The sequence below is a fragment of the Durio zibethinus genome, chromosome 23 (genome assembly GCF_047325235.1).
Source record: "Durio zibethinus cultivar Kanyao isolate XHJ-2024 chromosome 23, ASM4732523v1, whole genome shotgun sequence".
NCBI lineage: Eukaryota > Viridiplantae > Streptophyta > Magnoliopsida > Malvales > Malvaceae > Durio > Durio zibethinus.
The window spans coordinates 5069683-5084179 of NC_143184.1; the positions used below are offsets into that span (position 1 = coordinate 5069683).

The 14497-nt window shown below is 34.7% G+C and overlaps 1 protein-coding gene across 1 annotated transcript; it reads right to left on the minus strand.

The window, feature by feature from the left end:
* Positions 1–8878: 8878 nt before the first annotated feature.
* Positions 8879–9983, minus strand: LOC111313425 (transcription repressor OFP16-like). Its single transcript, XM_022914103.2, has one exon. It carries the CDS (start codon positions 9852–9854, stop codon positions 9105–9107), a length of 750 nt encoding a protein of 249 aa, XP_022769838.2. The 5' UTR covers positions 9855–9983; the 3' UTR covers positions 8879–9104.
* Between the last annotated feature and the right edge of the window lie 4514 nt (positions 9984–14497).

The following is a 14497-nucleotide window of genomic DNA, read 5'->3' on the forward strand; positions in this document are numbered from 1 at the left end:
AGCACAAAACCCTTTATCATCTATGATTAAGCCTAAACCGACATAGAAGTAACAAAATGAGCCGAAAGCCCATTGAAATCCCAAATAATAAGCAGGCCAGCCCAATTCTAAGATAAGCAAAGTTGTTTTGAAGATTATTTGCAATTGAGGCCATATGGGCCTTTGCGTCTTTGAGGCCGAAGTCATTATCCCGGCCGGTGTGATCAACATTGACCCCCCCACCCCAACAAAAAAAAAAAAAAAATCATAGATCTATTCTAATTGTTAGAATATTAGAACCTTCGCAAGCTAAATGGGCCTAGGTTGTATCCTTGAATTACGTGGGATTGTGATAGAGATTATTTTTGGGTCAAATTATGGATGGGTCCCTAAACTTATTCAAAACTTAAAATTTAATTCTTACGCAATTATTTTGATAAATTTAGTTTGTACTTTTTACGATGTTAAATGTTATCGTTAAGTTGTCAGTATAGCTTTCTTTGATTACGTAAATTTCACGTCTACAACTTTTTTTTTGTTTTTAGTTTTTATCTGCCATAACATTTAAACAATTAGAAAAAAAAATCATGCCATCAGCTCATATGATAAAAAATGATCGTATTAACAACTTAAAGGTAATTCTATAAATTATTAATTTTTAGATTAATATTTTACATCTCAAAAAGTACAAAAATTAAATTTATTAAAATTATTTTACAATGACTTAAATTTTAATTCTTTTAGGATAAATTAAAATTTTATTTATCTAAAATCAGCAGGAATATATTATAATATAATTGTTTTACAACTTAATAAACAGAAGAAAAACCATTCGTTAATAGTTTATTCTAAAAATTCTATATTCAGATTCTAATTTTTACTAAGTTTTTTGTTTATCATATCTCCTTCAATATGTATCAATTCATGCAGCCTGTATCTTCCAATTTTCTTGACTTTGTCCACCATTTGTGCAGTTGTCATCTGCCCTTGCTTGAATATCCTTTAATTTTTTCCCTTTATATGAAATATATACATGTATTCCAAGCAATTCTTAATAGAATTGAGATCAAAGCTTTCCCTTTTAATCTGTTCTCTGCCCGGCTCAATCAGCGTCTTAACTTTTTACTCTTCTATCAATGTTGCATAGCTGAAGGATTTTTTGCCAAACTTATTTTGTATAGACACACTCAAAGTAAACATGATCTCTTGTTTCATCTTTATTGTAACATAAGTTGCATCTACTATCAATTTTTATTTCCTATGATCACAACCTACCTTCATTGAAAGTCTATTTAAAATCACCATCCAAGTTATTAGTGAATGTTTTGAGATGTGATACTTGAACCATATTAGTTTCTACTACCCCACTTTTTGTTGTTATGGTTTGATCTTTTCCCATACCATGGCAGTGTCATAATGTCCTTTTGGAAACGGCCATACCTCCATTCCGTTTTTCTTTTTGATGAAGTTTTGCACAATCTACCTTATTTGAAGTAATTTCCTCCGATTCCAACTGCTAGCTTGCTTGGTAGCTACTTGCCATATGGTTCTCCCCTTCAATTCATAAGCTTCAATCCAAGTGATCCATAAAGAACCAGCTTTTACAATTATCGACCAGATGTTTTGCAAGACACAAGCTAGATTCCAGGTCAAGATATCTTTAACTCCAAGCCCTCCCTCAAACTTAAGATAGCATATTGCCTGCCAACTTACTCTAGCTCATTTTGCTGATCCTTCTTTTCTTTTTCAAATGAATCCAGAACATAACTTGTTTATCCTCTTCAGCACATGTTTTGGGAGGATAAAATGCCTACACCAATAGTTTTGCACGTTAAAAAGCACTGACTATACTAGTTGTAACCTGCCAGCGTATGCTAGGTGTCTTGTACCCCAGCTATTAATCCTTGCTATTATCTTGCTGACTAAAGGTGCACAGTCTTTCTCTGTGAGCCTTTTAGACACCAATGGGACCCTAAGGTACCTAACTAGTAACCCAAAAGCTTGCTGGATTCTGGCAAGTTCTTCCCCGCTAACCCCTGCCTGATAGAGCTCACTTTTCTCATAGTTCAACTGTAGGCCAAACATAGTATAAAATGCCTCTAACACCACCTTTATCTCTACCACTAAGTCCAATGTTCCCTTTACGAAAATCAACGAGTCATCAGCAAAGCAAACGTGAGTTAATTTAATTCTTTTACATTTAGGTGATAATCAAAGACATCAGCTACAGCAGCAACATCCAATAATCTAGACAAAACATTAATAGCTAGATCAAACAAGTAAAGGAAAAGTGGATCTCCCTACTGCACTCCCCTTGCTCATTTAAAATAGCCTACAAGTCCATTATTAAGTGATAAGGAGAAGAAAGAAGTAGTAATGCAACTTTTTATCTATCCTATAAACTGATTCGGTAACTTAATTGCATGCAAGACTGAGAGTATGAAGCTCCAGTCCACTAAATCAAAAGCTTTCTGAAGATCAATCTTGATTGCACATCTCGAAGATAAAGTGGATCTATCATACCCTCGAACCATTTTTTGAGCTAGCAATACATTATCCATGATGCTTCTACTTTCTATAAATGCACTTTAATTACGACTTATCATCCCAGGCAGATTTTCCTTTAATCAGTTAGCCAGAATCCTAGCGATACATTTGTAAATTATGGTGCAGTAAGAAATTGGTCTGTAATCCCTTATACTATTAAGATTGGTGCATTTAGGAACTAATGCTACTATTGTAGAGTTAAAAACAAGTAGCATATTCCCAGTTTGAAAAAAAATGCTCTATAGCCTTAGTAACATCATCTCCGACAATGCTCTAAATTTGTTTGAAGAAATGTGCATTAAAACCGTCAGGTCCTGGGGATTTCTCACCATTTAATGAAAACATTGTCTTCTGAATTTCCTCTTTAGTTACTGGTTGTATAAGAAAATCTTGAGCTTTTGTAGATAAGGTCCCTTGAAGGAGTTTTGCCAAAAACTCGTGTGTATCTTGTAACGTTTTGATCCATAGTTTCAATTAACTTCTGAAAAAAAGAGGTTGCTTCATGTGAAATCTAGTCAAATGTATCCAATCTCTTCTTTTTTGAATCCATTAAGACCTGTATGGTATTCTTTTTATGCTTTGCTGTTACCAAATTGTGGAAAAATTTTGTGTTTTGATCACCTTCTTGCAGCTGTCTTTTTTTGATTTATGTCTATAATAACTCTATTCAGCCTTCATCAAGTCCTTGAGTTCTTTATATAGCCTTCTCTCAATCATAACCAGTTCTTTTGGTGGGTTTTGAGTTAGAATGGCTTCTTGCATTAGTTCCAATTCTTTCCTCTTTGTTTGCACTCTACTAGACAAATTTTCATAATTTTGAAAATTGAACTTTCTAAGCTCCAGTTTCAACCTCTTTAACTTCTTATGGCAATATTAGCATTGGGCTACCTTTGATAGGGTATTCCCAGGATCTTTTCATAATTAACTTAAACTTCGAATTCCCTGTCTAATAGTTAAAAAAGTTAAAAGGCTTTGGAGGGGATTGAATTATCATGCTGAGTTTGACAAGTGCAGCCAGTGATCAGATACTTTTGGAGCTAAGAACTCAACATGCGACTGTGGGAAAACTAAAAGCCAAGAGTCGTTTATCAAAACTCTATCCAACTTCCTTGCTAAGTAACTTCCTAACTGATAGTTAGACCAAGTAAATTGAGGTCCAACATAAGCATGATAAAAAAAGCCTAGTTGTGTTAAACAATTCTAAAAATCCTTTATCTTTGAGTTTACTGATTAACTCCATTATAATCTGAGCTTTCAGAGGGATAGACTATAATGTTAAAATCCCCAACCAAAATCCAAGGGTTGTCTTGCACTATACCACTGATATGAGTTAAGTTCAACCATAAGTTCCTTCTTTGAACACTGTCGTTACTCCCATAAATGGCAAAAAAATAAACTTTTCTAATTTCATATTGTAACACTCAAGTAATACTTTGCTCAGAAAACTCTAATGGGTCCACTAGCACATGATCTCTCCATAATAACCATATCCTTTCGTTTGGAGATGCTGTATAATTGTGAAGAATACCCCAACCACGAAAATGCTTTTCCAGCACAGGCTACATTTTACGATGCTTTATTCTAGTTTCTAATAAACACACAATATTTGCCTTTATTCTATTTATTTTATCTACTACATTTTTTTATTTTCGAGGATCATTAAATCCTTACCTCAAGAACAACTAAGCTTACCTCCAGAGGCAGTGGCTCCTACCTTAACCTTCTTCCCCTTATCAATTGGAACTTTCTTCTTACATTTAAGGGCCTTCATTAAATCAGCAACACCTGCAGCCGCTGCTGTCTGTTTCTTTATAGAATTATCTCTTCAGCCTAATTTTTTGAACTCTGATGTACACTACTTTCATCCACTACCAAGTCTGATTCTTGCACAGCTTCTAGGATCGAGAATCTATTAACAAAACTTGCTCTAATAGTTGAGAGTGCAATCAAAATCTTATTTTTCCTTATGGCACTATTTGGTTGTATATCAACCACTTCAGTCAACTTTGCCTCCTGCGTATTACCCTTATCCTTAGGCACCCAGACCATTGCTTCTGTCTTTACTTTCTTTGTACAAGTTTTATCATTGTGCCCAAATATACAACAGTGCTTGCATTTCTGTGGCATTCATGGAATTTCTACTGAAATAGACATAATTGATCCATCCCTCCTTTCTACATCAATGAACTTTGGCACTTCCATACTTGCCTTCATCTCAATACAAATTTTTACATACGTCAGTCTCTGCTTGTTTGCAGTGATCGAATCCATATACAATGGATTACCTAGGGCATGCGCTATATAGCTAAGTCCCTTTTTCATATAGAGCTCAAGTGGTATATTGCCCAATTGCACCCATACTGGCAGCATTTCCATGTTAAACTCTAATGATTGCATTATTGGCTCCCATTTTCGAATAATCAATGGTTTGTTCTGGATATGCCATGGTCTATGTTCTATCACCCAATCCCTAATTTCCTCATTTGGGAATTGAATGATAAACAGATTCATTTCAACAGGCTTGATCTCAATTAAATCACTTTTTCCCCATAAAACATTAACCATCTTTTAAAATAAATTAAAATTTGGCATCCTTCCAATGAACTGAGCTACCAGCGAGCTTTGCCATTGATGGATACCTTTCTCGAAGACATCATCAGGAGGTTTTACAGTTATTCTACCTGTCTGTTGAAGGGAAAAGTACTCCAACGCTTGATCCACTAGGGTTGCAAATAGATTCCTCCAATCCATTTGTGATCTCCTTTCGCTGCCTTGCAGATCGACAATCTTTTCTGCATTCAACCCAACAACTACGCAATCCTCATTGTTAATCTCAGTATTACGTTGATCCTTACCAAAATTTTCAAAGGAAAATGATTGTGAAGCAAGAGATGGTTTCTTTGACATCGTCGATTGCTACTATCTCAAAACCATAGTTTAAGTTCAATGAAGAACCAACTCACTAAATTTATTCCGGGGCCAAAGAAATCACTACTGAAATGGAAGAAATTAGATGAAGCTAGCTAGCAATGATGAAGTTTGCACTAGAATCGATGGCTTAAGCGAGGAAATCCTCCACTCAAGAAAGTCCTGCTATCGTGAGCCGAGAGCTTTTCCTAATCATGCACCTAAAATCAACTTTTTCCCTTCATTAGGGTTTCTCTCAATTTTAATTTTTGGTTGAATATAATAACTGATATGATAATTTGACCTTATTTTTGCATTTAATCAATCAAATATTTCCCCCCTCCCTTTGATTGATAGATAATTGGTTGGATATATAATTTATTGTTAGAGTGTAAACGTTCTTAGCATATCCATGCAAATATTTTTTTCCTATCATAAAATTTTTTTTTTTTTCAGAATGCACTCTATGAATATCCAATCTTTGATAAGAAAGAAAATGTGAGCAAATATGGAGGGAAAATGTAAAGGAAAGTACAATATAAAAGGACAATCTTGCTCATCATACTACCTTCGATTAGGCTGATGCCTTCGTACAATAAGCCGTAATAACGCTAAGCCCCAGAGCCTAATAAACCAAAATCCCAAATTTCTCTCTCTCACACCTATAATACCCAAAATTTGAAACGCCATGGCAATGACTTTCCAGGTTTCTATCTCGATATTGTAATACAACACCGTTTGGACGTTAGGATTCCGTTCACTCTGCTGCATTGGGGGTAAGGTTCGTGATCACTTTATGATTTGATTTGTACGACTCTTTGGTATGTTGTTTTCTTTTTTTTTTTTTTTTATTGTTGATTTCCTTTGGTTTTCAAATTTTTGGGTTTTGGTTTTAAAGTATAGTGAGATCCTGCTGAGTAGTTTGGGCAGTTAAATATTTTTGTGGCCAAAGTGAAACCAATGGGACTTGTTTACTTGTTTTGTTTTGATATAATTCCAGTGAGATGATTTTGTGAGCCAAAAAAAAGGAGTATCGTTTTTGAAGCTAGGGTTTTGTAAGAGATGGGAGGGGTTTTGGGATCCGGCTTTTTGCAGGTGAAACCTGAGGAAGATGAGGTTTTGCCAAGCCAAGACACTGAGGAAAACAAAGGGGTTGAGTTGAAGCAAAAGGTTTTTGATTTGAATGACGACTCTGAAGTTGCTTCTTTGAAAGAGGGTGAGATTGAGAAAAAAGAGGAGATCTAAGAATGTTGGGGAGATGGTGAGGTGGGAAATTTAAAAGTTGGTGAATTGAATGAGAATGAGAAGAAAAAGGGTAGTATGTAGGACAATGAAGATGATAAAAAAGATAAAGCGTGAAGGAAAAGGTGAAGGAGGAAGGCTTTGAAGGTAAAGTGCAGTTTGCTGGCATAGTTTGCAGTCAAGATTTGCACTGAAAAATGGGAGTGAGAACGGAGGTGATAAGGGTGAGATTGGAGGTGATAAAACCGGTGATAGCAATAGTTGTTAGAAGAAAACAGTTGAGATGGTTAAGGAGGAGAGTGATCACTCTCACAGTGAAGCAAAGGAGATGCAGAAAAAACCTGGGAGGAGACCCGGAATGAAGTGCAGTGACGGGGATGAAAAGAAAGCTGTTATTGTAGAAAGAGGACAGAGCAATTGCTCTGATGGAGGTAAGGTGGGTAAGATGGTAAAGTGTAAGCGTGGAAGACCACGCAAGTTTAAGGGGAATATTGGATTTGAGAAGAAGACAGTTGAGCTGCATGTGGGAGAAAATGATTACTCAGATGTTTAGTATGATTTTGAAACTTTATAAAAAAAAGCGTTATATGAATTTATTGTACATTCTTCCATTGTGTTACATTTATATCTCGGCTTCATCAGTTTTTGGATTTTGACTTTTGGCATGATAGAGAAGGCGAGTTATCAGCTGCGGAGCTTCAGAACCTTATGACTACGGTTGCATGCGAATCCAAGACAGTTGAAAATCACAGATTAATTTCTCAACTGGCAGAAAGATTAGGGGGACGGAAAGTATTCTCAAGTTGTCTCCAATGGTATTGGATATGATACGAAGCTCTTATTTTGAACAGCTCTTTTACCAATTTTGTTCTTCTCATAATATGTATTCAATTTGCTTTATATGTGCTAGTAATTATAATAATTTCCCTCTGATAATTGAATAGGAAGTCAGGAACTACCATGGTCTTCCGTCATCAGTGGGGCCTTCGGGTGCGTGGGCAATATATATACCAAAATGTCCAAGACTACTGGCCTTAGGGGTAGACTGTTAGTGTCTCCAAAACCCATAACTGGATTCCCCACTGTCAGTTTCTCTGTATTAAGTTTGTTTTGATTATCAAGCCTAAAGGGAACGGATAAGAAATGTCCATTTCTAGTCGACAAGGCTAACTTCCGTTGGGTCTTGAGGTGTTACTGCATTGTGGAGAATTACGTTTCGGCTGGAATATTGAACGTTGGCCTGGTCTGGTTCACAGTAGATGGTAGCAATTTGACATTGGCATTCTTTTTTTTTTTTCCGCTGCAAGTGCGTGGAGAATGGAAAAGGCGTTTGCTTCGTTCATTAGGCCCAGCTCTTTATAGCTTCGGACATTTTGATGGGTCTGTCATACACAAACTTGGGCCACTAACTTCCCCTATTATGCGAGGGAGTAACTTAATCTTGGCTTTGATGCAATTATGCAATAATTCGTTGTTTAAATCAAAGTCAGATGTTGAAAACCAACTAACATTTAAAGCATTGTTTGCTGTGTTTGATAACTAAAACAATAACTATAGCTACGACTCTCAGGACATCCTTACCCCTTGGGTGTGACATGACATGAACATGTGATCACTCATTAATTCAAAATTCTAATCTTTGGTGCAAGATGGACCAATGTTCGGTCATCATGTAGACAATTATGAAGCACCTAGAAAAAAATATAAATCAAAGTTGCAATGGGACAAGTCATCATGTCCTTTTACGGGAGGGAAAAAAAAGGGACAAATTCAAGATTCCCTGGTCCTGTCGGTTTTAATGGTAATTTTTTACTGATTCCAATTTGGTTTGGTTATTTTAATCCAGAAATTGTCTGCATTGAAAGGATTCTTATAGGGAGGGTCCTGGAAACTTGTTAAATGATGAAATTTTTTGGCTTCATCTCAATCACACTTGTAAAAGACAAAGGACTCTGCCTCCAAAAATTTATCTACTGTTTAATCTGTCCATTTGACGTAATTCTACGAGCCATTGCTATCCATTTATGATTTTGTGCATTAGACCAACGTTTCTGATTCCAAGCTCACATGGAATTTGAGGTTTTTTAATCTTATAATTATAATGTACGTTCTCTCAGTTACTTCGAAAGAAACGACAGGCGAGGCGTGCATGCAAAAGACAAAAGGCATGGCTAAAATTTAAAAGGAACATAGTAAAATTCAACCTAACTATATCAATGAACCGCAGATAAATTGCAATGTTTTAAGCACGGACCGAAGGAACACAGTGTAGAAGATAAGGTGATAGAATTGTGGAAGTATAGAAGACAAAAAAAAAAAAAAGGGACCAACTTTTAGTTGCCCTTATGTCTGTATTACTAGATTAAATGTAACAAGATTAGATAATCATTATTTTGATTGGAAACCAAATTGCACATTTTTTACTTGCACTACCCTGGAATCCTACCGCCGGTAATCTCAGTGACGTTTCCGTCGTTGCCACCCCCCTCTGCAGCCATTAGGCTAACAAGAAGATCAGCAAATGCTCCTATAATAAACTTGTGAGTAGCTTTGGGATTCAATGCAAGATAACACAAAAGAAGCTCACGCAAGTATTCCCAGTTAGCCTTGACCTCGATTAAGTCGCGCGCCTCCACCATCTCCTGCATGGATCTCCTGAAATCCATGTATGGGTTAGGAGAGAAAGTTGTGACAGCTACACTGTTTTTAACAGTCGTTGAAGGGCTACTATGTCCGTGACTCGGTTGATCACAGGCACAACCGTCTTTTGAGGATTGATTTGCGGTACTGGTGGGACTGGAACTGCTGGCCACTAGGGTTTCTGATGAATCCGGAGTAGTCGCAACTGATTTCGGGGTTGGTTCAATGATGGAGTTGGAGCTGCCTGGAGAAGTAAAAAAGAAGCGCTGTGAGGCAAAAACGGTGGCAAAGTCGGGTTCGGATTGGGATTCAGGCTCAGGCTGGGGATCAGAAGAGAAGGAGTTGGAGGTTGAGTAGTCAAAGGAACTGTCATAGAGGGAGTTGTAGCTTTTGAAGAGGAGTGATGACGCGGTGGCGGTGGAGGAGGGCAGCAGACGGCTGTTATCATCTGGGGAAGAAGAAGAAGATTGGGAAGTTAATGGGAATTTCATCTTGGTGAAGCAGAGATTGAGGTTTTTTCCTAGGCTACTGCTTGGCATAATTTCACCCAAGTTGTGATCAGAGACAGAAAAGGAAAATGAAGTGCAACGCTCCAACTTAATTCTGTTTGTATAGAGAGAGAGAGAGAGAGAGAATGCGTACAAGGAGAATGAAGGTGAAGCTCCATTAATAGATTTGTGAAGTCAGGGAGACAGAGAGAAAGTCCACTAATGTCTACTACTGATGGCCAACTTCTTACAAGTTCTCGATAATGCCCATCATTTCAATTCACGATAACTACTACCACGTGGTAAACAATTTGATACATCGACCAAAATTCATATTAAAATATCCAAAATAAAATCAATTGACGATGAATAAAAAACTTAATGTGAATATAAAATCATTAAAAAAAATTCAAAATTTAATAGATGCAAAATAAAATTAATTACTTAAAAAAAATAAAACACAAACAAGGCATAGTAAAAACGAAACCCCTACATATGGACAAAAACACTTCAAGATATTGTTTAATCATTTTTTTAACATGCTTCAAAGAGAAGAATTTAATTAAAATACTAGTTTTTCTTTACATAAATATAAATACTGTAAGATAAATAAAAATTAAAAGTTAAATTTATGTTTTACGTAAGGTGCACATGCAAACTATATATCGTGGGAGGCATGGCAGAATCAGAGTTTTGGGTTTCTGTGCAAAATCACTTTAAAGAAAGAAAATTAAAGTAGTATTTCTTTTACTAAACACTGATAAATTAAAGCTAACTTTGTGTTTTACGTAAGGTGCACATGCAAACTATATATGCAAAATCACGTCAAGGAGTAGTCATGATAGGTGGAACTGTCCTCTGATTATCAAATAAAAAGAAACTGATGGATCAAATGTCTTGGCTATGATTATCTTTGTTTTTGGGTCCTACAATTTGCATTGTTAAGTGTTACAAGCAGGGTGCAGTCCAAGGATAATTTTGGTAATTTTTGCTAGCCAAGCATCTCTCGTCATTTCATATTAGTAAGTAAGTGGTGATAGATAAATTCATTTCTCTCTTGAATTAATTTATTTTCGCAATTTTCAACCCACCCATCCTGATAGTTATGGATGCCAATTTCACTATACCAGATCGGACCATGAGTGAAAATATGCGTTCAAATTACAATAAATGTTTTATTTAACCCTATGTTTTATTATTCGTATCAATTGAAATTTTAATTTATTCCTAATAGATGTTCAATAAATAGTATGGGGAAAAGGCCCTTTTGGTTACTGAATGGAATGCTGGGTACAGAGAAAGGGAGAGGTCAGGTAGGCTACAAGGATGGTCCAACTAATGTTAAAACGACCACAGCTAGCACATGGTGGGGAGCCCACAGGTCAACCAATCCAACAAACCTTTTGCTTATGTTTGCGTCCAAATGACACCCAACCACCGGTTCAGGTAACGGTATGCATCATCCAGTAGTTTTGAAGCTAATATACGTGTGTGTATATATATATATATATATAATAACAGCTCCTAATTCAGGTTGCCTAGCCCCTTCATATGAGTTTATCCCACGTTATATAAGTTTTTACTTTATTTTAATGTCTATGAAGTTTGTTTGATTTCAACGTACTTTGTATGTTTTACTTGTTATAAGAAAGTAACGTCTGACTTTTTTGCAATGCGTGAATTCAAATCAATTGAACCAAAAACATGCAATTTCCTTTGGGAAAGCTGAAGCATGCACATGCAGTGGTACTGTTGCTGTAGTATTCAGAGGAAATTGCAACAGAGTGTCCAGTATCCACTGCGAGATAAGAAAAGTTGTGAGAAATCAACGTCAATTTTTGCGCAGATGACCAAACTACTTCTTTGTGTAATGACCCAAATTTCAGTGAAACTAAAAAATGGCCTGACCACTCAATCGTCTAGACTAGCCAGTTTTATCCTGCTTTTTCCTTCTTAAGGCTAAGCGCAGGGGGTTTGCCGCATGAGTTCGTTCATTAAGAGACAGGCATGAAAATAGCCATATGCAATATGATAACATCGGAGACATCAAATTTATCCGATTTTTAGTTAAATCTCGTTTTAAAGTTTATCGTGTGTATTGAGTTTTTAGGCTCATGATTTTGATTTGACTGGGCCCTAATCTCGATTTCATCCTAATACCTGAGCCCTTCATCCTAATCCCTACCTAACTAGCTAGAGCCCAAACCAATTCAACCATCCACAAACCCCTACACGTACCATCGACCTCCCACATCCAAAGACCCATACACACAAATACCCAGCCACAAAAGAAAAAAAAAAATTTAACACAATCCTCCCATAGGGAGGAATCCAACGTCAATGAGGTACTTGTAAAAAAAAATTTAGTTTCGATTTATTTAAAAAAAAAAAAAGAAGACAAAAACTTTAAGCCCTAATCTACTTCAATCGGGGCTGTTTCTGGTTTAAAAAAATTAGATCTAAAATGAGGACGATGAAAAGAATCTTTTGAAACTTTTTGGTATTTTTCGACCACCAGCGATGACCCATACGACGGTCGACGCAGTGACAGTACACCGAACTCTGATGAAGCCAGAGAAAACTTCTGAACTAAAAACTTTTTTTTCTAGAGAAGTGAAAAAATAAGTTAAAAAAAAGTTGGCTTTTACATAAGAAAAACAAAGCCCAAAACGAGGTTGTATTGGACCTAGGAAAATCCGCACGTCTACCCGAACCTGACTCAATATTTGCGTAATCAATCAGGTGACCCGTCTTTCAACCAACCTTGAACCGGTTCAGTCGAACTGCCACTCAACCGAATTGCTTGTCAAACCTCCCCTATTTTCAGCCCAGCCGAACCGTCGTTGATCGGATTGGTTCAGGTAAAAAAAATTTTTTTTTCAAAATTTTTTATTATTTTTATTTTTATATATTATTTATTTATATCATTTTTAACATTATTATTATTATTATTATGCATGCTTTAAAACTTTTAGAGTTTATTAAAATAAATACTTTTTGATTTATGGTAATAATTAACAATAATAATAATTAAATGACAATAACAATAATAAAATTCAAACGTTTTTTAAAAACCTTTTAATTCCTATTAATTTTTTTAATAATCCAAATATTAAATAAAAAACAATAAAATATGCATATAATAATAATAATAATAATAATAATAATAATAATAAACTTTTCCCTACCTAGATGTTGGAGGGAATATAATTGTATTTTAAATAATGATAATTTCACCTAAATGTTGGAGAATTATTATTAAAAATAATAAATAATATTAAAACTAAATAAATTAATATTAACTATTCATAATAAAAATTTATTTTCTTGAAAATCATAAAAATTGAACTTGCTCTAAAAGTTCGCCTAAAGGTTGAGGATTTTTAAAGATGTTCGTGTTTTTTTTAACCCTAAAATTCAAAATCTCAAACCCTAAGAGTCTAAACCCTAAATTTAGCATATACCCTCTAATCATTCCCTAAAAATTATGCAAGCCCTAAACCTATAGACTAAATCTATTTCGAAACTTTAAGGATACGTGTGAAAATCTCACATGAAATGATTTGTTCCCGAATACTATCTAGATGATGGGGTATTTAGGAAACTTTATTTCATTAAGTTTTTTTTTCACACGAATTCTTAATTCGCATTAATAATGAGATTAATAAATAAAAAGTATAATAGTAAATTAGGATTTTAAATATAAATAGTCGCACCTAAGCTCTGCCTAAATGTTGAAGAGTTAGGGTGGTCTCATTATACTTAAGAACCCAACTTTAAAATTGCTTTTCATCATACATAATATTCATTGACATACATACATTAGTATGTTATCGTTGGCAGTCATTTGCATTCTTTTGTCTTTAATTTTTACTATAGGATGATAAAGTATTTTATAATAAAAAGAGACAATACATTCTTTTAAAAAAATATTTGTGATATTATAAAATAAAATAAAAATAATATTTCGAAGAAAATAATTTTTGGTACTCTGCCTAAATGTTGGAGAGTTATCAACAATTATCTTCTATAAAGAGTGTTATTTCATTTTAAGGATTGTTGTGTTAAATCTTAAGCAAAAAAAATTATTTTAAATTCTACCTAGATGTTAGAGAATTTTAAAATAATTCTTTAACTTAGAGATTTTCTTGATACTCCTAAATAAAGAATTTTGATAAAATTAATTTAAAAAAATAAAAAAGAATTTATATTATTAAATATCAAATCGAAACCATTTCATCCAACACTGAAAATAGGCATAATTAAATGGTACCAGTTTATGGGCGTCGTAGGGGTGCTAATCCTTCCTCACACATAATTGACTCCCTAGCCTAACTTGATTTTTTGAAGATTAAAAACAATCTTTTTGATAAACTTTAAATCCGATTTTATAGTTTTATTAAAATGATAAAGTTTTGGGTGGCCAATCACACCCTAACAAAGATTGGTGACAAACTCCTTTTATTTTTTTTTATTTTTAAAATTCTTTACGTCTGGCAGTCTCAAAATTGTTACGACAGTTTGGTGACTCCGCTTGGGAGATTTGAGAGTCAAGCCAAAATTTTAATTATGCGCTATTGACAAGGGTTGGATTTAATTGGTTTTATTTTATAGTTAATTTAATTCATTTATTTCATTTTTTAAAAATTAATGAATATAATAAATTGTATGTTAGTTATTATTTTATTTTGATT